General features: G+C 38.7%; 1 protein-coding gene across 2 annotated transcripts in view; it reads right to left on the minus strand.

The window, feature by feature from the left end:
* Positions 1–2,156: 2,156 nt before the first annotated feature.
* Positions 2,157–27,988, minus strand: part of LOC143852675 (cytochrome c oxidase assembly protein CtaG / Cox11 family) — a 31,145-nt gene continuing 5,313 nt past the window's right edge. The window contains exons 1-8 of one of the 2 annotated variants that reach the window (XM_077362206.1): positions 15,000–15,233; positions 9,533–9,633; positions 9,066–9,423; positions 8,910–8,962; positions 6,649–6,721; positions 6,447–6,551; positions 2,473–2,553; positions 2,157–2,393 (exon numbers count right to left, since the gene is read on the minus strand). In XM_077362206.1, coding sequence (XP_077218321.1) covers positions 2,295–2,393; positions 2,473–2,553; positions 6,447–6,551; positions 6,649–6,721; positions 8,910–8,962; positions 9,066–9,423; positions 9,533–9,615 — 852 coding nt within the window. In that variant the 5' untranslated portion in view covers positions 9,616–9,633; positions 15,000–15,233 and the 3' untranslated portion in view covers positions 2,157–2,294. Of the gene's footprint in view, positions 2,394–2,472; positions 2,554–6,446; positions 6,552–6,648; positions 6,722–8,909; positions 8,963–9,065; positions 9,424–9,532; positions 9,634–14,999; positions 15,234–27,988 lie in introns of those variants that run through there. The other variant, XM_077362207.1, reaches the window with a different exon arrangement.

The following is a 27,988-nucleotide window of genomic DNA, read 5'->3' on the forward strand; positions in this document are numbered from 1 at the left end:
CACATTTTATACCTCAGAACCGCTAGGGAACCACATTTTATACCCCGGAACCACTAGGGAACCACATTTTATACCCCGGAACCACTAGGGAACTACATTTTATACCTCGGAACCACTACGGAACCACATTTTCTACTCCGGACCCACTAGGGAACCGCATTTTATAACCCGCAACCACTACAGAACCATATTTTCTACCCCGGAACCACTACGGAACCATATTTTCTACCCCGGAACCACTACGGAACCACATTTTATACCCCGAAACCACTACGGAACCACATTTTCTACTTTGGAACCACTAGGGAACCACATTTCATACCCCGGAACCACTAGGGAACCACATTTTCTACCTTGGAACCACTACGAAACCACATTTTATACCTCGGAACCACTAGGGAACCACATTTTATACCTCGGAACTACTAGGGAACCACATTTTCTACTCCGGAACCACTAGGGAACAACATTTTATACCCCGGAACCATTATGGAACCACATTTTATACCCCGAAACCACTACGGAACCACATTTTATACACAGCAACCACTAGTGAACCACATTTTATACATCAGAACAACTATGGAACCACATTTTATACCCCGGAACCACTAAGAGAACCACATTTTATACCCTGGAACCACTAGGAAACCACATTTTATACCCCAGAACCACTACAGAACCACATTTTATACCTCAGAACCACTAGGGAACCACATTAAGAGTCTCATAATAGGGTGAAAAAACCAAAGCACAAAAAACATGAAAACATGAAAAGAATATGTTAAACCTAACCAAAGCTATGTTTATCACCCAAATAAGCAATGGAGATTTTTTTCCAAACTACTTTGGCAATGGGTTTTTTTCCAAAAGTACAATGGCAATGGAGCTTTATCACGTTGCAAATGGAGTTTTTTTTTCAACACTATGGAGCTTGGAAACGTTGGCAATGGAGCTTGGAAATGTTGGCAATGAAGTTTTTTTTTCCAAAACTACAATGGCAATGGCAAGCTTCAAAAACCTTCCATGAAGCCTTGCGGAAGAAGAAGGTGGTAGGTAAATGGCAACCTTCAAAACCCTCTCATGGAGTTTTCCACGTAAGAAAAGCCTTGAGGAAGAAGAAGGTGGTAGGTGAGAAGGTAATAAGTGTATAGGGATAGGTGAAACAGGTGGAGGGAAAAAAGAGGTAGGAGGGGTATATTTGTTCTAAAAGCCATCTTCTCTCACCTGACAGCGCTTTTTTTATAATTTTCAAATCACTACCCTTTATTCACAATTTAGACAAAACTTTGCATTTTTTTAATAATTTTTCCTTTTTAGTATGTAAAAAAAAAAAATTAGAAATATTTTTCCTTTCCAGTCTTTTTGCGAATTTTCCTGCAATCCAAACAACGCTTTCAAAGGACCCCTAAGAACCATTTTCTTCTCACATTATTTTATATTTTACCCTCGGAGAATGTCACTTTTATGCTCAATGGTAAAAGGCTATTTTTGGGTCCTACAAGACAGGGCAAAGAGAGACATGTACATTCAATCAAGGCCATTGATCTTGAGGATATCATTAGGCCAGCAACATGATCCTGGTCTCATCTCGAACAAAAGCCAAAAATCAATGGTTTAGCTTTTCTCAGAGGAAACCTAAATGAGACTTGATGGATAAGCGCCTCGGCTCCTCCGACCAAGGGGTTCTCAATGGCATTTGGATTCATTCAAATCAACGGATCCAATCATCTAAAATGAAACAGAATGGGGGCCAATAAGTGTATTTTTGGAAGGGGCCTAACAGTGCCTTTCTTCTTAGCATCTTCCCTTTTTTTTTTTATGGCATAGGGTATCCCCACTCCAATTTTTAGGGTGGGACTATTCCCTACGGATGCGCGCAATCACCCGTAAACCACGCGCATCGGGTAAGAGCGGGGCATTCGAACTCGCGTTAAGAGGAGCATACTCATGACTTTAAGCAATAGAGCCACACCCATACGGGTTGGCATCTTTCCTATTTTACCACAGCACTCAAGTTCAACATGAGTGCAAAATCACACCTGGGAAGGTACGCAATCCACTTTTTGAGGGCATTGGCCATAGAGTTTGATGAATTGGTAACCCTCAGAAACAATATGGAAGGTTTATGGAGAGGAAGCTGGAAAACTCAGAAAGAAGAAAAAATGAACTTGAAATTTATAAATAATTTGAGAGAATTTGTTATTTTTGCAAGTTTTACAGAAGCCATGAGAACCAAAAAATATCAGCAGTTCATCTGCTGGCTTAATCATATATGTAAGAAAAGCCTACTTCTAATCACTGACTTTGAAAAAGGTGTATGACAATATTATGTTGTTGATACCGTCCATTTTAGGATCTGTCTCGAACTCGGGATCAATGTAAAAAAAAACCTGTGGAGATTGCACTAACATCATAAGGCACAAACAAGATAGGAAGTAGGCATCCAAGGCTAAAGAAAAAACAACTTACAGGCATGTCGATTTGCTCGCCTGGAAGAAGACGTTGCTCCTCGAAGCAGAAGCATTGAATTTTGTTGAAGTAAACTGCAGCCTATGAAAAAGAAAACTGATAAACCTCTTCGTAAATAATTAACCGGCTGTTGGATACATGGATTTTAGAATCTTCCTGGAGTTTACGATCTAAAACTTAGATTTTATATGCTAAAACCTGGATTTTAAGGAAAACGAGCATCCTACTTTATATTCAGAAACTCCATCTTTTTTCCTTTTTTTCTTGAATGGCTGTTCAGAAACTCAATCTTCAAGAAAGGAAGTAACATACGGAGATACTATGAATTCGCTTTCATTCACAAAATGCGGGACATACACCAGTGTGAATTTGAGGAATGTTCATTGTCCATGCACTAAACCACAGTATAGCTCAAAGATTTGCATTTAACGGTAGAAATGCCAATCATCAATTTGTGTCATAACTCATAAGAGATCGAAATAACATCTGATTTTGTAGCCCACATTTAGGATAAATAATCATGGGACTTTTTTTTTTTTTGCAATGCTAACTTTTATTGAAATAACAAATAAAATGTACGGACAGCAGGACAAGATATCCTATCACAGCCTGGCTTCAAATATTTTAGCCAATTGAATTGCTTATATCAACACCTTCCCTTGCCAAACAATCCCCTCGAACTTCCAATCTTGGATGACGTCTTAATTGAAGATTGATCATAGAGCAATGATCATTGAATTTTAGAATAATCAGTGCAAGGCACTATGGGCCAATTGATTGACCTTTAGAGTTTAGTCCATGAAATATCGTTACTAGAGTCGCCTTCTATCATAAAGTTTTGGGAAAGAGATTCCATGAAGATCCATACTCCTGTTTATAGTGCCCTAGCTTACACTTATTTGAGTATGTTTCCCCTATTGGCTTAGAAAAACATTTGACAACCACACCTAAATGGTTCCTAAAGATACAATACACGATGGTATGGTTTCCTTTCGAGCTACTGTCAAAGTTCAAGTTTAATGATATGTTTCTATTTCGATTTTGGTGTGCGTTCAGGTCGTGACGGAAATGGAAACATGTCAATTCTACATGGAATTTTTGATGAAAATCCTGCAAAATCACAGAAATGTAAGGAAACGTATTCAAATGATGGACATTTAAGATGACGCTAAGTGCTAGAATAAGCACAAATACAAACCCAGTCATAACACAAACAAAAAAAAATACCCATAATGGTTTAAAAACATCGAACACCTAGTTGGCCACACACACACAGAGAGACACAGACACAGACACAGACACAGACACAAACACAGACACAGACAGAGACGGCAGGGACAAGGACACACGTAAATGTAAGGAAACGTATGCAAATGATGGACATTTAAGATGACGCTTAGTGCTAAAATAAGCACAAATACAAACCCAATCATCACACAAACAAAAAAAATACCCATAATGGTTTAAAAACGTCAGACATCTAGTTGGCCACACACACAGAGACACACACAGACACGGTCATAGTTCATGCGTTGTCACACATCTTTGATAATTCAATACATACCTCATATGTAATTTATATTAATATTTATACATAATACATACACTACATTTTTACATGCAAATCATATAAATATAAACACGTAACACATATTGGTATAGTATACCACCAATACACCGATGGTTTGTTTTCAGTATATGTTTCGATAGGAATGGAAACAGAAAAATTTCGGTTGTTTCGCATAGGCTTAAGTGGAAATTTAATTTAAAACCATGGATATGAAATTTAATTTAAAACCATGGATATGGCCACCTTGATGAGAGTTATTCGCCTTACTAATAAAATCGAAGCTGAGAGTTATTCATCCATCAAAGATGACCTTTTTTCCATGATGCTAATTTCCTTTCAATCCTTTTCGATTATCTGATCCCATAGGGATGGAGCCAAAATGTCTAATCCCAAAGGAGAGAGCCCAAGTTAGTTGAGTGTAAACTCTCCTCGCAAACAACCCAAAACCTTGACTAACTTGAAACCTTACTCTCCTCCGTATTGATGCCAGACACTAGGCTCTCGCTAAAGTTGATTTTTAGGCATGATATCACATCAAACCATCTAAATATCTTTCTAAGATTTCTCATTTCCACTCAATTATCGTGTAGGAAAATGAGGACGTCATCTGCAAATTGCAAATGGGTAATGGTAGGAGCTTCTCTTTTAACTTGGAATGAACCCACGAGGCTCTTTCCTCCGCCTTCATTATCAACAAGCTAAGGGCTTGGGATTGAGCCTCTAACTCGATTTGGTAAAGAAAATGTTCTTCAACCATGAGGTTGGAGATTCAATCCTAGCTTACCTACCAAAAAAACTTAAGGCTTCTGCAGCGATAATAAATAGCTAGGGTGAGAGTGGGTCCCTTGCCTTACACCCCTTGAACTACAAAAATACCGGCCAATGCCCCATTTATAAGAATTGAGGACAATGGTGTGGGTCCATTGCCTTACACCCCTTGAACTACAAAAATATCGGTCAATGCCCCATTTATAAGAATTGAGGATAATGTTGTGGGTAGAAATGTTCGAATCTATCATCTCCAACAGGTGTCAAAACCCATCTTTCCCAGGAGAAAATCTACAAATTCCCATTCTACGTGATCATAAGCCTTCTCCATATCAATTTGCAAATAATGCCTGCTATACCATCACTTTTTCTAGAGTCTAAACATACATTTACAATTAGTATTCCGTCAATGATTGTTTTTCCTTCTGTGGAAGTACCTTGATATGGAGAGGTTATGTCTCCAATCACCTTTTTAAAGTGGTTTGCCAATACTTTGCTTGGATTTTGTAGAGGTTATGGATGAGGCTAATGGGTTAAGAATCCTTGATCTTTATTGCGCCTTCCGTTTTTGGGATGAGTGTGATGAACATTGAGCTTGATCCTTTTCCTCTTCTGCCTCATGAAATTTCTTGAAGATCACAATCCAATCTTCTCTAAAATCATCCCAAAATTTATGATAGAAAGCCATTGGGAAACAATCTGGGCCGGTACTTTATCTCTCTTTATAGAGAATCACATTTATTAATCTCCAATTCATCAAAAGTCTCTTTCCAACCATTCCTTTCTTTCTTGTGAGAGGGATTTGAAATTTATTCCTTCCACCTTTGGTCTCCATACTTTATCTTTTGAATAAAGGCTTTGAAAGTATTATGTGATAGCTAGCTTTATCTCCACTCTATCTTCTAGTATGCTTTCATTATGATGGTTAGTGTTCATGGAGTTCATTCTTCTTCTAGCATTTATGAAAAAAAAGTGGTGTTTTTATCTCCCTATTGAAGCCAAATGGCTCTTCACTTTTACTTTCAGCTAATCTCCTCTCTCTCCTTAAGATATCTTCATATCTCATTGTTAGGTTGCCTCTTTCAAAAAAAAAAAAAAATCCCTCTCTAATGGCCCCGCTTCTTTCATATTGTCAACAAATTCCAATCTTCTCAAAATTTCCATCTCTTTTTCAACCGTCACATGCATATTTTTCAATTCTTTCATTTCCAATTTTATTGCCCAAAGTTTGCGGCAAAATTTGAAGTCTTTCCGACCATCCACCTATGCTTAACCAACCATCTCCTCACTTGTTTTACAAAGTCTGGCTTTCCCAACCATGGCACTTCTATATCTATTAACTCTATCATATGGATTGGCTAAAATTTTATTTAGCATAGGCTAAAGCATGGTCCCATCCATATCTATTAGCATGCAGACGTTAATAGGAAAGTTTCTGTCCGTTTCTCTATACAAAGACTTGAACCTTTATAATGGTATTATTTTTACATTATAATATGAGAAAATCCATGGAACATTAAAATAAACCAGATGTCCAACAAATCTATCCAAAATGAAAAAGATTGGCCAACTATTAAGAAATTCAAATTCCACTACACCTGACTAATGACTATTTAATGAAAAGAGCAAAGAGTACCTTCATGGGAGTAACATTGTATGTAGATACACCAGTTATAGGAGTAGAGCTATGATTTTCTGCCGTGTAAAATGCAAGAGCACTTTCCCCTGGTTTGACCCTTACCTGTACATAAACCCAAAAGCCATGAGTAGAGAGCATTCGATTGCATGAAAAGCAAATTGAATGTTGTCTAAAATAAATGCCTACGAAAGACAAATACCTCTCTTTGAGTAGGAATGAACTTCCATGGCATCCCATCAGCAACATCAGCATTGAACTGAACCACAAGCTCCCTGCAAGAACAACAGTGACAACTCATTCTCGATGTGACAACCTCTAACCCAAGGTACATGGACCATACCACGGACAATCAAATACTAAATTTTTTAAGCAAGGGGAAGAGCAAAAGGGAATCCACAACCAATTTAAAAAGAAATAAACTATCAGTTTTATAAAGAAACAAATTAATAAAGGAAAATGATGTAATGTAACTTTTTTTTAAAATATAGAAAACGATATAACTTAAGGAAAGAAAAATGTGAAATGCAACTCTTAACACCTTTGTTCTCAATGGACCTGCTAAGAAAACAGCATTAAGAAGAAGACGCATCTTGCATGTTTGATGCCCAAGGTCGCTCTAAATTTAATTAATGGTGCTGAAAATGGAAGGCGCAATAAATTCCTGTGAAAGAGTAAATCATTCAACTCCAAGTTAAATGAAACCACTAGGGAAAGGCTAATACAAACAATTATCATAAAGCTCTTCCCTGATCAAAGCACATTTTGTGACTTTATTAGTAACCCACTTGCAAGTAAGGATTCCTGATTTTTTTGGAGGCGATTGATAAACATATAGTCAAGAGACTCAAGAGGAACACAACCGGTTTGATCAACAGGCCAAACCTTAGGTCTACTATTTGTGTGTGTTTTTTCTTACTTCTGCTGATTACAGTATCCCTTTCTGAATGAAGATAGTAGCCTCGTCAAGGTTAGAAAATTTAACCTCGAGGCCTCCCACTGGTGCTGTAGGGGATGACAAAGTAGTACACCCACAACAGGAGTTAGGGGCCATAAGAATTGTGTGGCATAATTCTCCATCTTATGCATCAATTATTACACCTCTCCTTCAATGATTTCACTACAACCAGTGTTACCTCTTTCACAGTTGGGTTGGGTTGGTTTTGTTTATAAGATCACAGTTTGTTGCCAGCCTAGTGAAATCTAAAAGAGGAGGGAGTGTGTGTGCGTGTGGGTGCGTGGGTGGGTTTTGGGGGAAGGGGGGGTGTGTATTTTGCTTCCATTAATTTACAGTTCATGGGGGTTTATGTGACTGGCGACTATAAATTGGTTCCACGGCATCATAGGAATACATCCTCAGTAGAAAAGCACTCGCAACCCTTTTCTCAGGCCAAAATGTACGGAGATCATCCTTCGAAGATTATATAGCAAGAAACTTATGGACCAAAATATAAATGGATGTTCTTACTGCAAGATATCAAAAGTGAAGTCAATGATGAGACCAATCATTCTCCACAAATGATGCATTCTGAATGAGACAGGCTCTCAAGAAGTGGAGAACCCCATGATTATGTTACATTCAACACAGTGAGATTATTTCCTTTATCTGCATAGGAAATGCAGTAAACTTTGAATTCTAGTTGAGGGGACCAAATCAGAAGGCTAACTACTATAGGATTGGGAACAAAATTATTTCATATGAAAAAAAGGGTCATTATGACCAACTATAAATGAAACCCTCCACAGAGCATTATTGAAGATTTTGGTGGAGGACACATCCGAGGACCAAGACATGAAAGGATGTTCATCCTGCAGGATACCAAAGGTAACCCAATCATGAGACGAAGGTCTCCAGAATGTGGCATATGCTGAATAGGGCAGTCTTCTAAGCAGTGTAGAAACCCTTGACCTAATTACATTCAATGCAACATGATTTTTACCTTTACATGCAAAAGAAATGCAGTGAGCATCAAATTCTGATGAAGGTTCTCAAATCGATAGACCTATACACTAATGGATACATCATCCCTTTTATATGGAAAATGCCATCATGACGAATTATAAACGAAACATTCCAAGCATTATTGAAGATTTTGGTGGAGGTAACATCAGACGGTCACTATAAAGTTAGAGCAAGGAAGTAACAGATGAATCACAGAGGGTCAATTACACTAGTTTCATATTGTCAATGGTTGGGATAGCATCGACCTTTCTTTTTCTTGCAAGGGTAACATTTTGTTTACAGATACCAAAATCATATGCTCAGCAGTTCATCACTTTACTAATGAGAATACGGCAATTGAGTAGCACAAAAACATACTACATAGACAAGCAAGAACGCACATTTCATTGTAACTTCTCACTTTTAAATTAACAAATGCAGTAATATATTCCAATCATGCCTTTTAAAAATGGAAACAACCCATTGTTTCAGGGATATTGTTTCAGGGGCATCAACTGTACCTCGAAGTGGTAGTTCCTTCTTGAGCATGTCGAACGATCTTCTCTTCTACAGTCTGCAGATATTTATATCTTTTCACAAGTGATGTGGGATGATCAGAAAAGCGAAATGATATATTTGCCTTTTTTTACTTGGGAGTTGGGACGGCGCCCTCTTACCTCACGTCGCTGAACAGTACCCCCATATCCTGTGGCCTGGCAGAACCTTCTATATAGAGGGACGGCAGCATATGTACATCCAACCATAGCACAAACCAATGCCGTAAGATATACAAGAATGGTTTTAGATTTCTGTTCTTGAGCAGTCTGAGTAGTATAGCTGTGTCGCAAATTGAACAAAGGCGGTCTCCCAAACCTCTGAGCACTAAGTGATGAAAACCGGCGTCCCTCAATAGGCACTACCATGCCAAGCTCATTTCTCAATAAGAAACCTCGAAGTCGAAAACCCAAATCAGATGTGGGCTCGAGAAAATTCTCTTTACCTTTATATGTTGACCCTCGAACTTCCATGTGTCGTCTGAGACAAGAAAGGAAAGTGAATTTGAGGGCTTCGAACATTTTCAGTCCCATGTGTATCGATCACAAACTTGAGTTTCAAATAAATGTAAATGGAAAGAGATGGTTACCCGGTTCCAGAGGGAGGAACAGGCCACAGTTTTTTTGGAGAGGGAAAGAGATCGATCTTCTTGGAAACCCTAGACCAAAACATGTTGCCGTGACGCAAAACCTAGAAATTTAGAGAAACCCAATATATCAGAAGACATGTGAAGCAGAAAACAGAAAGTTACTGAAACTCTAATTAAAGACATATAGCACAAAAATAGTAAAATACTGAAACTATTCAAGACCTTTCACGTCATCTGAATAGAATAACATGGCAACCGAATTTCATACATATGATGCGTAAGTGAAATCAATAGCACTTTTAGTCTGTTGCAATTTAGAAAAGCACCATGTAAATAGGTTGATACTTCATCACTAGACTTCTTAGATAGCGTCACTCAACGTTCAATTTGATTTTAATCTAGATGTTATTTTAAATCAAAAATAGTGTGACGCTTTTTAGTTTCTCCAAGGAATGAAACCCATGCGTTTAAGATCCCTATCATCCATCTGGCCAGGTTGGCTATGTTCTTAAAAAGCCTCACTCAAAGTACAATTTGATTTTATTCTAGACTTTATTTTAAATACTGTGATTTTTTTTAGTTTCTCCAAGGACGGATAGAGGGAAAAAAGCTTCCCCTGGTCACTAGAATTGGGCGATGGTGGCGATGAGTGCTATTCGGATAGGTCTTCCTTCTTCTTCATGGCAAATGAAAGAGTCCATTTGGTGACATCAGGATCGGTCTGCAAATCGACAAAGTTCTTGTTCTGTGCTTCCTGGAGGGCTAGCTCCATTTGCTTGAAGCCCTTCTTCTTCAGCCATTAACTATGAGATTGTAATATCTTTTTAGATGTTTGAACCATTTAAGTTTACACTTCCTTTTCTTACTGAATGATGGATAATGCTTGAAAATGAAGGGAAAAAATATTTTTACTTCTTGTTTCTAAAACCCTAAAACCATTAAATAGCCCTAAACCCTTTTTTCCTTCTCACCCTTGTGCAAATCGTAAATTGGACTAAATAATCTTTTCCCCATGTTTGAAATCCCAAAAACCCAACCATCTCTCATTCACAACCCTTGAAGCTTCTTTCCCTCTATCCGTCATCCCGAAACCCATTCAGAATCCCCTTTTCACTCAATTCTCATTTGAATTCCCAAGTGGGGATCATATTCTTTATGTATTGTATCCATGTGATGGTATACAGCATGTTGTGTGATGATGTTTGTGGTAGTGGCATACTGCCCTGATTATGTGCTTGTGGTATCCTCACTGAATGTGTTCATGATGGTGATCTGTAGTGTTTGTGAGGTGAAAAAGTTCTTTGTGCCTCCTCTGCATGTTGGTTTTCACTGATCATGGCTCAGTCGAGTGTCTCACAAAAATCTAATCAATCCAAACCAGCTCTGTGATTCTGTATAAAATGGTGGAAGGCTTGGAAATTATATTAAGCAGACCAAGAAGCAAAACAGCAAGACGACTAACATTAGATGGTTCTGGTAGTATCAGAAATTCAAACATCCTTCACTTGAATTTCATGAAAATGGTATTGACAAGGATAAGAGACTACTACCTGATTTAGATCAAAAGGAAGGATGAATAGATGTAAAAAATGTAAGAGCATAAAATGTGAAACATTAGGAGAGTATGGGGTATTGATTCACTGTTTGAAGGCTACTTTTATAGTTTAATTGTTATCATTAATTATTTTATTGTTCCTAAGCAGTGTTATGATATAAAAGATTAAACATTCAAAAAAGGAAGAATATCTCTCAGGCCAAGGTCTTTTCATTGTGGAGGATTAGACAAGAGATGCATAACTTCAATAATCACAAGCAAGGAAACATAGTAAACAACATATACAAAAGAACCTAGTAATCTTTGTGAACCTAATAGACTAGTGACATCTTGAATGTAGCTACCTCAGGCCATTTTCCAGTAGGACTTGAATATAGTCGAAGTAATCAAGATCATTACAAACAACCCCAAAACAAAATTGAATAGAAATAACAGAGAATTCTTGTCTCATGTTGTTCGAACCCTATTCCTTGATCCTGGAACTCTCCAACAACGTCCATGTGTCCATAGTCCATACACCCCAACAAAATGAGGTTGTGGAACACAACCATCATCATCTCCAAGAAGTTCACGGGCATATTGCATTTCCAAGCACATCTTCCGATTAGTTTTTGGGGGGACTGTGTTGACAGCAGCATATTTGATAAACCTATCTGGCCTTTCTCCACATGAAAAAATACTCCAAAGCAAGACAAAGTATGATCACCTACGTATCTTTGGTTGTCTATGTTTTGCTCACAACAATGATGTGGACAGACCAAAATTCGACACTAGGGCCAAACATTGTATATTTGTTGGTTACCCATATGGTCAACGAGGCTATGAACTTTTTGATTTGGATACAAATAAAATATTCACTACGCGTGATGTTATCTTTTTTGAAGACGTCTTTCCATTTCATACCTCCACCCCTCGACCCACCACATGCACCCAACTTTTTCCACTTTATCCTACTGCCCACTTAGATGATACCCACCTTTTATCCACCACCACCCGCACCTACTAACGTAGAGCGGGTCCCGGCCAAAGACTAAGGGGCTACCCATCATCTGGTCCCACTAATGAGCATCCCATTCCTAATCATGCTGCTGTCCAACCATCACCACCAAGGTTACACCACCTCTTGCTTCCATTTTTCCTATTCCTTTTTCCTGCACTAATAACTCATTCCGACAACCTAATAGACGACATATTCAACCTAGTTATTTGAAGGGCTATCTGGGACTGGGTCACCAAACACTTCAACAACCAGTTGCTATCACCCATTCCAATCACACTTCTTCAAGGACTGCACCCTCAGGTATATCCTACCCTATTTCCTTTCATTTGGATGATAGTCAATTTTATCCTCAATACCAAGCCTTTTAGCTAATATTTGTTCTCATGAGGAACCTCCCACCTAAAATCAAGCTGTCCAACTCCAACATGCTCACTGGCGCACAGCCATGGACATTGAGCTAAAAACACTTGAAGAAAATGAAACATCTACATTACAGATTTACAGCCGTTACCTTCAAGGAAACGTGCAGTTGTGTGCGAATGGGTATAAAAAATTAAGTTCCGTGCTGATGGTTCAATTGAGCGCTATGAGGCGAGGTTGGTTGCCAAAGGCTATACCCAAACCGAAGGTCGTGATTACCATGAAACCTTTGCATTGGTTGCGAAGTTGGTTGTTGTACGTTGTGTTTTAGCCATTGCCTATGCAAAAATAATGCCTTCCTACAAGGGGACTTGGATGGAGATGTTTATATGACACCACCTCCGGGCTATCTCAAGAAGGGGAAGAATCTTGTTCGTAAACTACTACAAGTCTCCCTATGACCTTACACAGGCTTCTAGACAGTGGTTTGCAAAATTTTCCACTGCTTTCAAGGAAGTCGATTTCTCTCAGTATTGCCGATTATTCTTCACCCTCAAAAATGGAAATTCCTTCATTGTTGTCTTAGCATATGTAGATGATGTTGTTGTTATGGGCAATGATAATGCAACCATCATCCGCCTAAAGACGTTTTTTCAATTCAAATTTCACATCAAGGATCTTGGCCTCCTATGGTATTTCCTAGGGGTGCAAGTTTGGCCCTGTCAGCCCTAACCCGCCCTGAGCCCGAACAGGGTCAGGGCTGGATTTTCTAACCCTGAGGGCGGGTCAGGGTTCATTTTTTTAGACCGTGACTCAGGTCGGGCGGGTTTTGGGTTAATGCCTCGAGTACCCTGACCCGGCCCGACCCTGAGTTTTCTATTATATAATTGAACCATCTGTGCATGTTTCTTTTGCTAATGTTTTCTATTATCTTGGATTGATGTTTCTTTAGATTATTATTATTAATTGTCTCTGTTGCCCGTCATGTTGTTGAATTCATATTGTCTTATTTTGTTCCCTTTCTCTGTTTATTGATCATTTTGTTCCATATGATAAGTGGTTGCTTTATTTTTGGCACTCTTAACAGGTATTTGCACTAGGGTCAATTAGGGCCGGCCCGCCCGGCCCTGCCCAATCAGGGCGGGCCAGGGCCAGCACAATACCCTGTAGGGCGGGTAATGGGTTGCTCAGGGCTGAGATAATGGGATCCGGGGTTGGGCTAGGGTTTTGAAAAACCCGACCCTGTTGCAGCCCTAGTACTACTATTTCCTTAGAATTGAAGTTGCTCGATCTAAGACAGGTATTTTTTCTCTCAACGAACCTGTATTCTATGTGAAACTGGACTTCTTGCCTGTTGGCCTGTGGAAATTCCCATGAAACAGAATACTTGGCTACAAGACGGCCAAGGTGATATTTTAAACGAGCCGGGTTCTTATAGAAGATTAATTGGTCAACTAATATATCTTACTATTACTCGCCAAGATAACACCTTTTTATTTCACCAACTTAGTCAGTTTATACAAACTCCCCCCACGCTACATCTTGAAGTTGCTCATCGTGTATTGAGATACCTCAAAAGGGGCCGCAAGTCATGGCATACTACTTTCAGCCACTGATTGGGCTAGTTGTCAGATGCCTCGCAGATCTACCACTGGTTACATTACATTTCTTGGGACTAGTCCAATTTCTTTGCAAGCTAAAAAGCAAACTAATGTTGCATGGTCATTTGCGGAAGCTGAGTAGCAGTCCATGACTACTACAACTTGTGAGCTAATACAGCTCAAGTATGTTCTTCATGATCTGACTGTATCACATTCTCAGACTATACACTTATATTGTGATAGCCAAGCTGCCCTTCACATAGCAGCTAATCCAGTTTTCCATGAACTAACCAAGCACATTGAATTGGATTGCCATTTGGTTCGAGAAAAAATTCAATCTAGACAACTTGTTACTAAATATATTTCTACTAAAGCTCAGTCTGCGGATATGTAAACAAAGGCTCTTGGGCGAGTTAAAATTCAGTTCTTGACTGGCGAGCTGGGTGGGTGTTGCAAATCTCCACCCTCCAGCTTGAGAGGGAATGTTGCAAAAAAACCGAGTTTCACATGGACTCTCACTATGAGATTTTCTCTGTTGGGATATGGTATATCTTTGGGAGTTTTTCTCTTGAGATATCCCATCTACATCTATCCCTTTTCCCACAAATATGGCAAGATTCATTCTAATGCTTGCAACATCAAATCCCAACAAATGTGGTTTTGTATTCTTTATTTCTGGAAAGCTTCCTGAATGGAAGATAATACAATGTAACATTGTACACAACTCAAATATAAATAGAATGATTACTCATTCTCTATTCTCATCTTGAGAAAGAGAACAAACAATTAGAAGTTACATTTTTTCATACGTAAAAATCAAACGATGGAAGAGTAGTAATTTCTGGAAAAGTTTTTCTTTTTTGAAACTTTTCCAGAAAGTTCCTACCTTAGTCCTTAGAACCAGAAATTAAAAAACAAAGCTAAAACTAATATGTATATATAAATGAATACCTGGAGGAGAGAAGGATTATTATGAGATGAAGAGATGATGGAAGGCGAGAGGAAATATGGCTTGCTCTATGAATTTATAGGAAATAAGTGTTGCTGTTTGAAAACGCATGTGTAATAGACCAAAACCTGCCCTAATTCAAGGGATGCCTAATCCCGTCTCCCAAAATCCAAAACGATTTCACCGTATCTACTAGCCCTCCGCTGCTCCAAATCCATCAGGTTCGACCGTGTCTTCGACCTCCACTGTCCATTAATAACATGGGCCCACTCTATTTTGCAAAGAAATTAGATCCGGCAAAAAGTTATCGGGTGCCCATAAAAAGCCAAAGGACCAATTACCAATGAGGAACAAACATCAGGCAAAATTATCAACAGGACGCATGCTTTTCAAAAATTATCAACCGGGGACAAAAGAGGTCTTGCCAGTAAAAGCTGGACGAAAATGCCATTTGGCATTTACAACACCTTTTGACCTTTGTTTTTCCTTCTTCTCTCTTCTTCTACTTTTTCATTATCACCTTTTTTTTATTTTTTACCCTACCAGTCATCTTCCTCTTTGTTTAGCCACCATTGTTGTTGGCAAATATTGAAAACTTGAATGTTGAGTTCTTACCATCTATCTCTTTGTATTTAGATTTTGTTTTTTGTTTTTTCTTTATTTTAGGGTTTTGCACTATTTTGCATTCCTCTGTTTCTGACTTATCTTGTTTAGGATTTAAGCTATTTGTTTTTTAGGGTGAGTTCTGAAGATAATGCATGGATGGCTTCACTTACTTTTTTGGAAGACAAGTGGTTGTATAAGAAAAAGTAGATGTAATACATGAATGGATGGCTACACATTTTTTGATTTACTTAAATTTTTTCTTTTTGTAATGCACAAATTGGGATGTAATACGTGAAGCACATTTAATGAAAACAACATCCATTTCTTTTGTTATTTCTATCATGAGCAGAATTGTAATGTCATTAGAAGAGTTGCTATAGGCAGAGGGTTTTGTAGCAGAAGGGGTTTATCAACTCTCTGGAAGGGGGTTAGTAACTCTCAAAAGTAGGGTTACCAATTTTCGAATGGGCTTATCAAGTGCTTGAAAATTGGCCGAAAGTACTGGAGTTTCGGAAGAGGGTTTTCAAGTATCTAGGAATGGGGTTCTCTAGTATAAAAAATGGGGTGATAAAGTCCCTGAAAATTGGCCAAGGGTACTAGAGTTTTGTAAGGGGGTTTTCAAGTCTCTGGGATTGGGGTTATCTAGTATCAAAAATGGGGTTACCAATTTCTGAATGGGCTTATCAAGTCCTTGAAAATTGGCCGAGGGTACTAGAGTTTTGGAATGGGATTTTCAAGTCTCTAGGATTGGGGTTATCAAGTATCAAAATGGGGTTACCAATTTCCGAATGGGCTTATCAAGTCCCTGAAAATTGGCCGAGGGTACTAGAGTTTTGGAAGGGGGTTTTCAAGTATTTGGGATTGAGGTTATCTAGCATCAAAATGGAGTTACCAATTTACGAATGGGCTTATCAAGTCCCTTAAAATTGCCCAAGGGTATTGGAGTTTTAGAAGGGGGTTTTCAAGTCTCTGGAGTTGGGGTTATCCAGTATCAAAATGGGGTTACCAGATTCCGAATGGGCATATCAAGTCCCTTATGAACATGTTTTTACTTCCTATTATTTTTCATTCGTTCATTTTCACGTTTTTTTTCTTTCTACCGTACGATTCATCTTCCTCGTCCTCCATTGAAAGGGAGAAGGAGAAATGCAAAACCCTAAAACAAATGAAAAATAAAACCTAGATATTGAGAGATAAATGGGAATGAATTCGCGTTTCAAATTTTCAAGTTTTCCCACCTCCGGTGGTGGCTAAATGATGAAGAAGATGACTGCTAAGGTTAAAAAAATAAAGTTGAAAATGAAAAAGTAAGAAAAAAAAAGAGGAAAAGAAGAGAGAAGAGGGAAAAGTGGAAAAGCAAAATGTGTTGCTTAGGAAAAGGGCATTTTCATCCAATTTTTAATGACAATACCTCTTTTGTCCCTCGTTGATAATTTCTGAAAAGCATGGGTCCTGTTGATAATTCCACCTAATTTTTGTCCCCCATTGGTAATTGATCCAAAGCCAAATGATCAAGATTTTATATGGTGTACTCCCGTATCTTTTAGAAAGTACTTTACAGACCACATCATAGGATGATCTAAACCATTCATGTGATGAAACACAACGTAAATAGGTTGCGACCGAAAAATCATTTTTCATAGAATGATCCTAGCCCTCCGATCTATAAAAGTTTCCATAGATAATAATATGCAATTCGTCCCATAGATCAGAGGGCTAGGATCATCCTATGGAAATGATTTTTTGGGCACAACCTATTTACTTTATGGCCCATCATCACATGCACGGTTTGGATCATCCTATAAAGTGGGAATAAATAAAAAAATTTGAGTGATCCACGGGTCCACCCGACCCATATGGAGGGGGTCTGGGTTCACCCATAAGATTCCGGGTCATCTGTGACCCGGCCCGTACCACCTGGACCCGTATGGGTTGCGTGAAACCCGGCCCGCCCCACCCGTTTGCTAGGCCTAAAAGAAATACATGCAGATGTGTCTGCTAATGCAGATTCGTCTTCTTTTGCTTCTTGCTGGAAAAGAAGGAAATCCCCTCCTCTCCTATGGGTTTTGGGAAAGACCATACTCCTCAGGCTAATGAATGGTGAAAAAAAAAAGAAGGCTTCCTGATCTTGGGTTGAGTGGAAAAGGGATATATGAAGTTCATTGGGATCTTCCTTAATACATATTTATTTATGAGGAATATGTTGGTGCGCTTAAGTGGTTATAACTGTAGACACCCCATTTTGACCGGACCCAAGTTCGCTATGCTTGGGCGTGTAGACACCCCATTTTGCTCTGCCTTAAGAAATTAGGGTTTTTCCATCGGTTTTCCAATGTCCTTCCTTCCCGCGTCCGTTTGTTACATTTCTAAATATTTTTGGTCGTTTCCGTCATGTTTCGTATTTTTCCGTTGAGTATTGAGAAGGGTTATTCATGAGAATCCGAGCAAAAGAGAATGTGGGACCCGCTGGTGTGGGACCCGTTTGTGTGGGACCAGCTAGTGTGGGACCCGTTTGTGTGGGACCCGCTGATATGGGACCCGCTGGTGTGGGACCCGTTTGTGTGGGACCCGCTGATGTGGGACCCGCTTGTGTGGGACCCGCTGATGTGGGACCCGCTTGTGCGGAACCCACAAAGTGGGACTCACCACTAGCATGACTTAACTTTCTCTACCATTTCCACTAACTTCATTTTTCCCTTTAAAATAACACCATTATCTCCATTACCATTATATATTCCATTATTCCCACCACCATTCCCACCATTACCATTATATATTCCATTATCCCCACCACCATTCCCACCATTACCATTATATATTCCATTATCCCCACCACCATTCCCACCATTACCATTATATATTCCATTATCCCCACTACCATTCCCACCATTACCATTATATATTCCATTATTCCCACCACCATTCCCACCATTACCATTATATATTCCATTATTCTCCACCACACCCACCATTCTCATTATTTATTTCCACCTCTCCACTAAGTTTTTCACTATATAAAGAGAGGTGATGAGAAGAAAAAAAGGGAGAGGAGAAAAAAAAGGAGAGAAGGGGAGAAAGAAAATAAGGAGGAGAGAAGGAGAAAAAAAAAAGAGAAGGGGAGAAAGAAAATAAGAGAGGGAGTGAAAATAAGAGAGAGAGAGAGGAAAAAAGAAAAAAACAAGGAAGAAAGCGGAAGCGATCGCACATAGCGGGATTTTTGAGTCTTTTTTTCGGCTTTTGGATTCGGCGAGGAACTCATCACAGGTAGGTACACTGTTTTCAGAATTTTTTAGAATTATTTGGTATATTTTCGGATTTTTGCATGATTTTTAACGAAGAAAACTAAAAGATATACTAAACAGATTCCAAAAATAATGAAATTTCGTGGGAAAATAATATGATAATGATACATTCTACCATGAATTTGTGAGAATTTTTGGATTTTGTTTGGTATATTATTTTATGCATTCTTTGAAAATTATCAGATTTTGGGAGAATTGTTACTGATGTCAAATCACAGATACAATTCTCCAAATTTTTACAGTAGTCTTAAATTCTATACTTCTTGCTTCTGTAAAATTTTCAAGTGATTTTGATCTTATTTCATATGAGCTGTGGTGTTAATTCATAATCTGGTTTGAAATTTGAAAAATCCAAAAATGATAGTAAATAGTTTTCTAAATTCATGGAAATCTCACAGAATGCTATTTTCACTTATATCTTACTACTGTAGAAATTTCATGGAATTTAGATTTCTATATCTAGTAGTTTCTGTGTTATTTTTGCAATCTGGTCAATTAATTTTTAAATCCAAATTAAATATGAGTTTAATGTAATAATCTGTAAAAATATTCCAGTAAGTTACATCTCATCATATCTTGTTTCTGGAGAAGTTTCAACTCATTTCGAGTTCGTTTGCAACAACTTCACTTGTAAAATCACTCATATGATTAAAATTGATAAAATTCATTGAAAATCCGAAATTAATTGAAAATCATCTTAAAATCTTTAAAGGACCTTAAATTCTGTCACATCTTAATTCCTTAAGAAGGTCTGCTTTGCCTCATTTGTAGAATCCTCTCTGAGGTTGCACCTCAATTTGTGCCTCTGTTAATTAGAGACCAATTTGGTCAATTAGTTGTCTTAGCCTTGCTTCCCCCTTGCAAGGGCAATGATAAGGTTACTTGGAGCCCATCTTTGTGTTTGTTTGGGAGACCCGCCCGGTCTCATTCTCTCGTTAGTCCTCTTTGTGCGCCGTTTGGTTTTGAGAGAACACCCTACTCGGCTTGGCTTCATACCCCTACCCTTATGGGTATTGGGTTGCACATTTGTTGCACCCTAGGGCTAGGTAGCTGTCCGGCCCGGCTGGGTGTTTTACCTCTGCCAAATGTTCAAATTCGTTTTTCCTTTTCTCTTAGAGAGTCTTTGACTCATTTATCTTTAGTTGGTGTTAGTGGAGTCTTTGACTCATGTTTCCATTTCTTTTAGAGAGTCTTTGACTCATCTATCCTTTAGTGGGTGTTAGTGGAGTCTCTGACTCGTGTTTTCTTTTCTTTTAGAGAGTCTTTGATTCACTTCGTTTTCTTAGTAGGTATTATTAGAGAGTCTTTGACTCATTCGTTCTTTTGTGGTATTACTAGGGAGTCTTTGACTCATTGGTTCTTCTGTTGGCGTTTTTTGGGAGTCTTTGACTCATTCCTCCTCTAAGTTGTAGTATTAGAGAGTCTCTGACTCATTTGTTCCCCTCTTTAGTGTTGTTAGTTCGGAGTTTCTCCTTTAGAGTTGTTGATTACTTCGCTTTGATTAGAGGCTAACTCAGTCTTATTAAAGCGTTGCTTGCTTGGGATCTTGGATCGTTTTCTCTCTTCTTGGGACGCTATCTTTCTTGTTGTGGTTCGTCTCTTTGAGGCGTTAGTTGCTTGTTTGGGGTTTCCCCTTTTTGCTTTAGGGCTTTGTCCTAGTTTATGGTTATGCTTGTTTGTTCTCTGTAAGAGTGAATTCATCTAAAGGTCCTGAGCATTGGAAAAGCTTTAAAATCCAAAAACATTAGAAATTTAAAACTCAAAAACATTTGAAAACTTTAAAAATATCAAAAACATTTGAAAATATAAAAAAACCTTAAAAAATCTGAAGTGTGAGTGTTTCTTTTAGAAGCGTAGTTTGAGAGTTCGTTTCGAACTACGTTGGCTTGATCCTCTTCCGAGGTACGTAGTGCAGCTTGGGATTTACATCCCAAGTCCAGCCAAACTTTTTTTGTAAATAAACGTTTTAAACATTCTTCAAAAACCTTTAAAATATAGTTTTCAAAAGACCTTCCTCTAGAGTTAGGAGTTTCTCCTCGATAGAGAATTTTAGAGTTAGGGTTTTTCTTTTGATAGGTTGTTTGATTGATTGTTTGCTGTGTGTTTGTTTTAGAGTTAGAGGTCTGTCCTAGAGTTATAGGAGCGCCTCCGTCCGGTCAGTCGGCGATCCATATCGCCGAGTGATGACTAGAGTAGGATACGCTAGTCCACCCTTGGTTTTCCGTAGGAAATACAGCCTAGTCACACATAGGTTGTAAGAACCACCTGCATTAGCTTAGGGCTAATCTGCATTTAGTTAGGGCATATAGGGTGTCATAAAATCCACAATTCACTGAAATTTAAATAATCGTACAAGAAACTTTAATAACCGGTTCGGTCTTTTAGATCGAGTCTAGGATAGAAGTCTAGGTGTCTTAGGCATCCTAGCTTAGAATAGGCGCGAAGAACTACGTTGCCTTGATTCTCGTGGAGGCGGGGATACGTAGGCTTCTTTGGATGAATACCAGATCATCTGAGGACTCGGGCTAATCACTTTTAAAACTGTTGAAACAATCAAATCACTTAGGATTTTCCATGAAATTAGAATTTTAGGAGAACTTTCACTTAGATTGAATCCAAACCAATTAAGAAATCAAGATACACATTTAGGATTCACATTGAAATTAGATCATAGGATGCATGTCACATAGATAGCACATTAACAGAGAGTTGAATGAGCCATTAAAAATGAATTTAAAAGAGTTAACTTTTGGAATTGAAGACCGATTATCGGGCAGGAATGGTGCATGTGGTGGATAAATCCCCATACCTTCCATTCTTGTAACCAGGTAGCGAGTCTAGATTTCTGGTTAATTATGGGTCCTAGATCCCACATCTAGGTGGCGACTCTGTCAGTCTCTTTTGTGTGGAATTCGGATTGCCTTAGTGATCCCAAGTTCACATAAAAGATGAATTAAAATTAATAATAAAAGGCACACGCCAATCGCGTGGGTACGAGAGACCAAGAGATAGTGCGTGGCGGCTCTCGCGCCACCACGCCCCTCTCGCGGGATCGGGTCCCACAGACTGGCGACTCTGCTGGGGACCACCTAACTTCATTACAATTCCAAAGGATAACTCATTTGAATCTATTTTAACTGGCTCATGAAAACTCTATCTCTTTTATGCTTGTTAGATTAGTTTGTATGCTTTATTTTCTCATCACATTTACTCAAACTTAATCTAACAAAACCTGAAGGCATCATAGATTGCGCGAACTTATTGCACACACTTACATCACTTGCATCTAAACCCTTGCATCTCACATGCACACACGTCCCATTTTAGGAACCCGGAGTGTTATCTAGCATGGTTGACTGGGATTTCATCACCTGGTGCCTCTGTGCTAGAGAAGCATTCCACCCTTAGCCTAGTACCTTTATGGTACGTAAACGGATCTCTTGTTCACGTACTGATACGCCGGACACTGGTACAGTATATCGAACATGGATTCGCGCTAAGGGAACTCTTGGCCTTACCCCTAGATTAACCCACACATGCATGTAGTATACGAACACATGTGCATCACGTGTGTGAGCCTAGTTTAGGATATCTTACCCAATTGTGTGTGTGAGCCTAGTTTAGGATATCCTACCCATTTGTGTCTAGATTAGGCCCATTTGTGTCTAGATTAGGCCGTAGTCCATCTTCCAATGGCTACGATCGGTCCTAGGTACACAAACAAAGTCATGAGTCGAGATCCTCTCTCCACTCCGCTAGATTAGGGTTAGGGTTGATGCCTTCAGGTAACACTGATAAAATGTGCGAAGATTAAAAAACTTTTCCTTTGGGGTTAGGATGTAAATCATATTCATTTCCAAAGATCTCATAGGATTAGTCATTCATGATCCATCCGTTGAAAGCAATCTTATGCTATCTCATCTCATATTGATCGTACAGTTGTTGATATCCATCATTCAGATTTTAGATCTGGTCTTTGACCCTACTTTTGTCATTCTTATGGCAATGGTCTATTATCTGAGCCATTGATTTTTCATTGATCCATGTTTACCTATCATATATCTTTTACCCTTGGATCATATCGAAATCATTAATGGGAAAGTTTGATCTTACCTGTATTCTTTGAGTGCTTGATCATTGCTGAGATCGAAATTTATTTTGATTAGGGATGTTTATCGTTCCTGACTCTTTCATTCCCAAAAAGAAGAGCAGTTATACTCAAATGAGACTTCAAGGTGTGGATTGAGAATTCATTGAAACCCTGTTGATGTAGGTCATAATATCACTGTCTATTTTGCTTTAACCTTCATAGACAGTATCTCTTTGATTTTCAGAATAAAATACCCTGTGGTGTGTTTCAAGATTACTCATATCTCTATTTGTTCAGAATCTTTATCCCATGACTATTGATCTAGTGTGTGCTTCCAAGTCAAGAGTCTATGTTTAGCGAAAGACCATTTTTTCTAAAGACTGACTATTTCTAATCATACTTGATCCAGGCAGTCTATTGTTTTACCCACATTGTCAACATAAGCCTTTTGTTGCCCCATTTAACCTAGACCTTGTGGAGTTGCCTTTTCTGGGATTTCTACTCCCGGATTGAACTTTATAGTTATCATTATCATGAGGAAAGGTGTATCACCTATAAGCTTTCAGTACCAGTTCACTACCTTGGAATAAGTGTCCTGTGTTTTTAGATTTGTCTTTCATTGAGCGTACATCAACTTTCTTCTTTCTAAGTTGAAAAAGTTCAGTTATGTTGATGTTAAAAAAAGAAAAGAAAATGTGTCATGTCAATCAGTCTTTCTCGTTCAGAGTCGGTGTTTAGCTTTTTGATTAAATTCAATGTAGAGCCTACTGAGGCGCGTTCAAAGTCATCTATGTACTTCAAAGTATTTCAATTCAATAAAGCATTTGAGTCTGTATCTTCAATTTTTTATGATTCACTCTTGGATTAAATGTTTAAAACAACTACAAGACCCCCTTCTCGGATGAGAATGCAGACGAAATTCCCCTCGAGATTTGAAAGATGGTCAAACGAGAGGAAGAGCGTCGAGCATAGCCACTTGAAGAAGAAATCGAAGCCATTGATAGTGGTATCGAAATTCGAAACTCGGGAGAAATGGATTGGAAAAACTTTATCTCCTAAGGAGCGCAAAGAATTGATAAACCTGTTTAGAGGGGTTTGAGGTAGTCTTGCTTGATCCTATAAGGATAAACCAGGGGAATGCCCTGTCGTTGAGCAAAGCAAGACTTCATCTGCTTTAGGCATCCAGTTGAAGAGTACAATTTTAAAGAGATAAGTATCAGATATCCTGTGGAGCTGATGAAGAAGTGAGAGAAGACTTTCTCGAAATGAAGTCATAGATTTGAGCCCTAAAAGAAAAATTGGGCTGTGTATTTTCATTATGATTTCAAGGCAAGATGGGAGTGAAGCACAATGGTTGAAGTTTTGCCAGAAAACCGCCAGACTCCTCGAATAAAAATTTTCAAAGGCTTTGAACCTTAAACAAAAGAGCTTGTACATCAAATACATCAGGAGGCCATCATTGGACGTTTGAGCCTTAATAGCCAAAATCCAACGTTTTAAAATCCTTTTGAGAACCCTTTGGGTCAGCAATTTAAAGCCAATGTTTCTTTTCAAACACATTATAAACCCGGGGCATTTATGCACCCGAACTACGTCGGACCTGATCCCCATTTCTTCAGAGGTACGTAGGCAACTTGATTAATTCAGGTCCGGTCAAACCTTGGGATAAAATCCCTTTTCAAAATTTTGAAGCTAAATGCTAAACCATTCTTTGAAAAATCCTTAAGCGAACTACGCGGACCTGATCGTCCATTTTTGGGGTACGTAGGTAGTCTGGCTAGACCAGATTCGGTCCAAATCCTTAGAACCTTAGGTATTCAACCCTTTTGAACCCGAGCCCACCTAGAAAGTCCTTCTGGTGAAACAAGTAAAGGTTCGAGGCGAATGAAAAGAAAAACAGAAAGAAAAGAATGAGAGTCTGAAGATCCGCTAGGTTGAAAACCCGAAAGGGCGGCCTAGAGAAAGGTGAAAGTCATTTTTCTTGCTAAGTCAACAAGCAAAATGATTGACTTATCAGAAGGTAAGGGTAGTGGTATGCTGGATTGAAAACTTGAAGAGACAATCTAGTCAGAGGCAAATACTTCCCATGAAAAGTTGAGTTGAATAGAAGCAAAAGGAGTTCCTCAGTTACGTAGAATTCCCAAGTTTGAGTACAAGCAAAAATTGAGATAAGTAGTCTTTTAGACTGAAAGCTTGGAAAGCAAAAGTTGAGATAAGTGGTCTTTTAGACTGAAAACTTGGAAGACATTAATTTTGACTTCTTCCGAAAAGACAAATCAAGGAGACCGAGAAGCAACCTCTATAGGGCAGGATCCTGGAATCCGAATAGTGTCAGCAAGGCTTACTTTGACACCTTTTTAAACTAGGGGCATTAAAACCGAGCAATCCGAAGGGGTATAACCATGACGGATGTCCTGATGGAGGAAACTAGAGCCTTTTGGCATGGTTTTTGAGACTACTCTAAGAGTGGCTGACCTTACCATTTAAAAATAACACATTTGATTTAAGAGTGAATCAAAATTTAGTCAAGTCCCATGAATATTGTAAGTCTTCTTTGAAAGAGTCCTCAGGAGTCTGTTCCTTGTTTCTCATTGTTTTCTTTTAGAATCAAAAGTGTTTGGCACTGGAGAGAATGGGTGTACACCTTCCGAAATGTAAAGAAAAATCTAGAGTAGATCCTGGTTTAAGAATCAAAGAAGGGCAAGAGATTTGTTATTCAGACCTGCCTGAAACATCAAAGCCTCAAGCACTGAGCAAAATGAAGAACTCTTACGTTCAGCCTTTGTGAAGGTGGTCTTACCATTATACCAAAGAATTCTGCTTTCTTAAAACCTTGTCATGGAAGCACATCATACTAGGGGCATCTTTTATGACTTGCGTCATAAAAGATATTACACAATGATAACTGGGATATCTATTCTTAGCAAATAGAAACCAGAGAAGCTTGAACATACTCTTTGAGTTGAATTCCTTGATCAAGTTGTTTCTTTTGGAGTCAAAGTTTCATAAACTTCAACTCCCAGCGGGGTATATAATCTACTCCTGCATCCTTCAAACCTCATTAAAATGCTTTTCATCTGTTAAAGAGAGTCAGCACCTAAAAATCTCATCAATCTACTTGAGTTTTGCTTTCAGCAAAGATCATGCACTCCCATTTATTCTCGGCAGGAGATCGCTATGCTATCAATGAACTCGATATAAGATCGATAAATATTTTTGTGTTGATTTGAGACTCTTTGAGTAGTTAAGGCCCTTTGAGTGTTACAGACTCTTCGGGTAGTTGAGACTCTCTGAGTATAAATGTTTTGATTTGTTTTGAGACTCTTTGAGTAGTTGAGACCCTTTGAGTGTTACAGACTCTTCGGGTAGTTGAGACTCTTTGAGTATAAATGTTTTGTGTTGATTTGAGACTCTTTGAGTAGTTGAGACCCTTTGAGTGTTACAGACTCTTCGGGTAGTTGAGACTCTTTGAGTATAAATGTTTTGTGTTGATTTGAGACTCTTTGAGTAGTTGAGACCCTTCGAGTGTTACAGACTCTTCGGGTAGTTGAGACTCTTTGAGTATAAATGTTTTGTGTTGATTTGAGACTCTTTGAGTAGTTGAGACCCTTCGAGTGTTACAGACTCTTCGGGTAGTTGAGACTCTTTGAGTATAAATATTTTGTGTTGATTTGAGACTCTTTGAGTAGTTGAGACCCTTCGAGTGTTACAGACTCTTCGGGTAGTTGAGACTCTTTGAGTATAAATGTTTTTGTGTTGATTTGAGACTCTTTGAGTAGTTGAGACCCTTTGAGTGTTACAGACTCTTCGGGTAGTTGAGACTCCTTGAGTATAAATGTTTTGTGTTGGTTTGAGACTCTTTGAGTAGTTGGGACCCTTTGAGTGTTACAGACTCTTCGGGTAGTTGAGACTCTTTGAGTATAAATAGTTTTTGATGTATTTGAGACTCCTTGAGTAGTTGAGACCCTTTGAGTGTTACAGACTCTTCGGGTAGTTGAGACTCTTTGAGTATAAATAGTTTTTGATGTATTTGAGACTCTTTGAGTAGTTGAGACCCTTTGAGTGTTACAGACTCTTCGGGTAGTTGAGGCTCTTTGAGTATAAAAGTTTCTTTGATGTGTTTGAGACTCTTTGAGTAGTTGAGACCCTTTGAGTGTTACAGACTCTTCGGGTAGTTGAGGCTCTTTGAGTATAAAGGTTTCTCTATGTAGTTGAGACTCTTTCGAGTATAAAGGTTTTTGCATGTGTTTGAGACTCTTTGAGTAGTTGAGACCCTTTGAGTGTTACAGACTCTTCGGGTGGTTGAGGCTCTTTGAGTATAAAGATTTCTATGTGTTTGAAGCTCTCTGAGTGTTTGATTTGAGACTCTATGAGTGTTACATACTCTTTGAGTAATTTGATTTGATATTCTTTGAAGGGTTGATTTACGTCTGCATCGATAGTGGTCTGCTTTCTTTGAGGTAATTTTATTGGGTTCGTTTTCTTAAAAGCTTTGTTTTAACAGAGTATGTTTGAGTTTGCTTTAATAGAGTCTTTGCGTATTGATTTAAACAGTTGAGTCATGAGTATTAGGGAGAGACTATCTCTTTGAGTTGTCGTTGCCGAGTTAAGAGTCGGTGAGAGGCTATCTCCCTATTGTTGGTAGAGTTTTATCTCTGTGAATATCGTTTTAAAACTGAAAACCCAAAAATTTGCTTTGCTTTCGGGTCAGTCAAAATGTGTCGTCTGTTCAGCTTTGCCATTCGCGTGTTACACACGCTTTGCCAAAGAGGGGCATCTGTAGACACCCCATTTTGACCGGACCCAAGTTCGCTATGCTTGGGCGTGTAGACACCCCATTTTGCTCTGCCTTAAGAAATTAGGGTTTTTCCATCGGTTTTCCAATGTCCTTCCTTCCCGCGTCCGTTTGTTACATTTCTAAATATTTTTGGTCGTTTCCGTCATGTTTCGTATTTTTCCGTTGAGTATTGAGAAGGGTTATTCATGAGAATCA

This window comes from Tasmannia lanceolata, unplaced genomic scaffold (assembly GCF_043159265.1).
Source record: "Tasmannia lanceolata isolate RefF3 unplaced genomic scaffold, GAP_Taslan_0.1 ptg000019l, whole genome shotgun sequence".
NCBI lineage: Eukaryota > Viridiplantae > Streptophyta > Magnoliopsida > Canellales > Winteraceae > Tasmannia > Tasmannia lanceolata.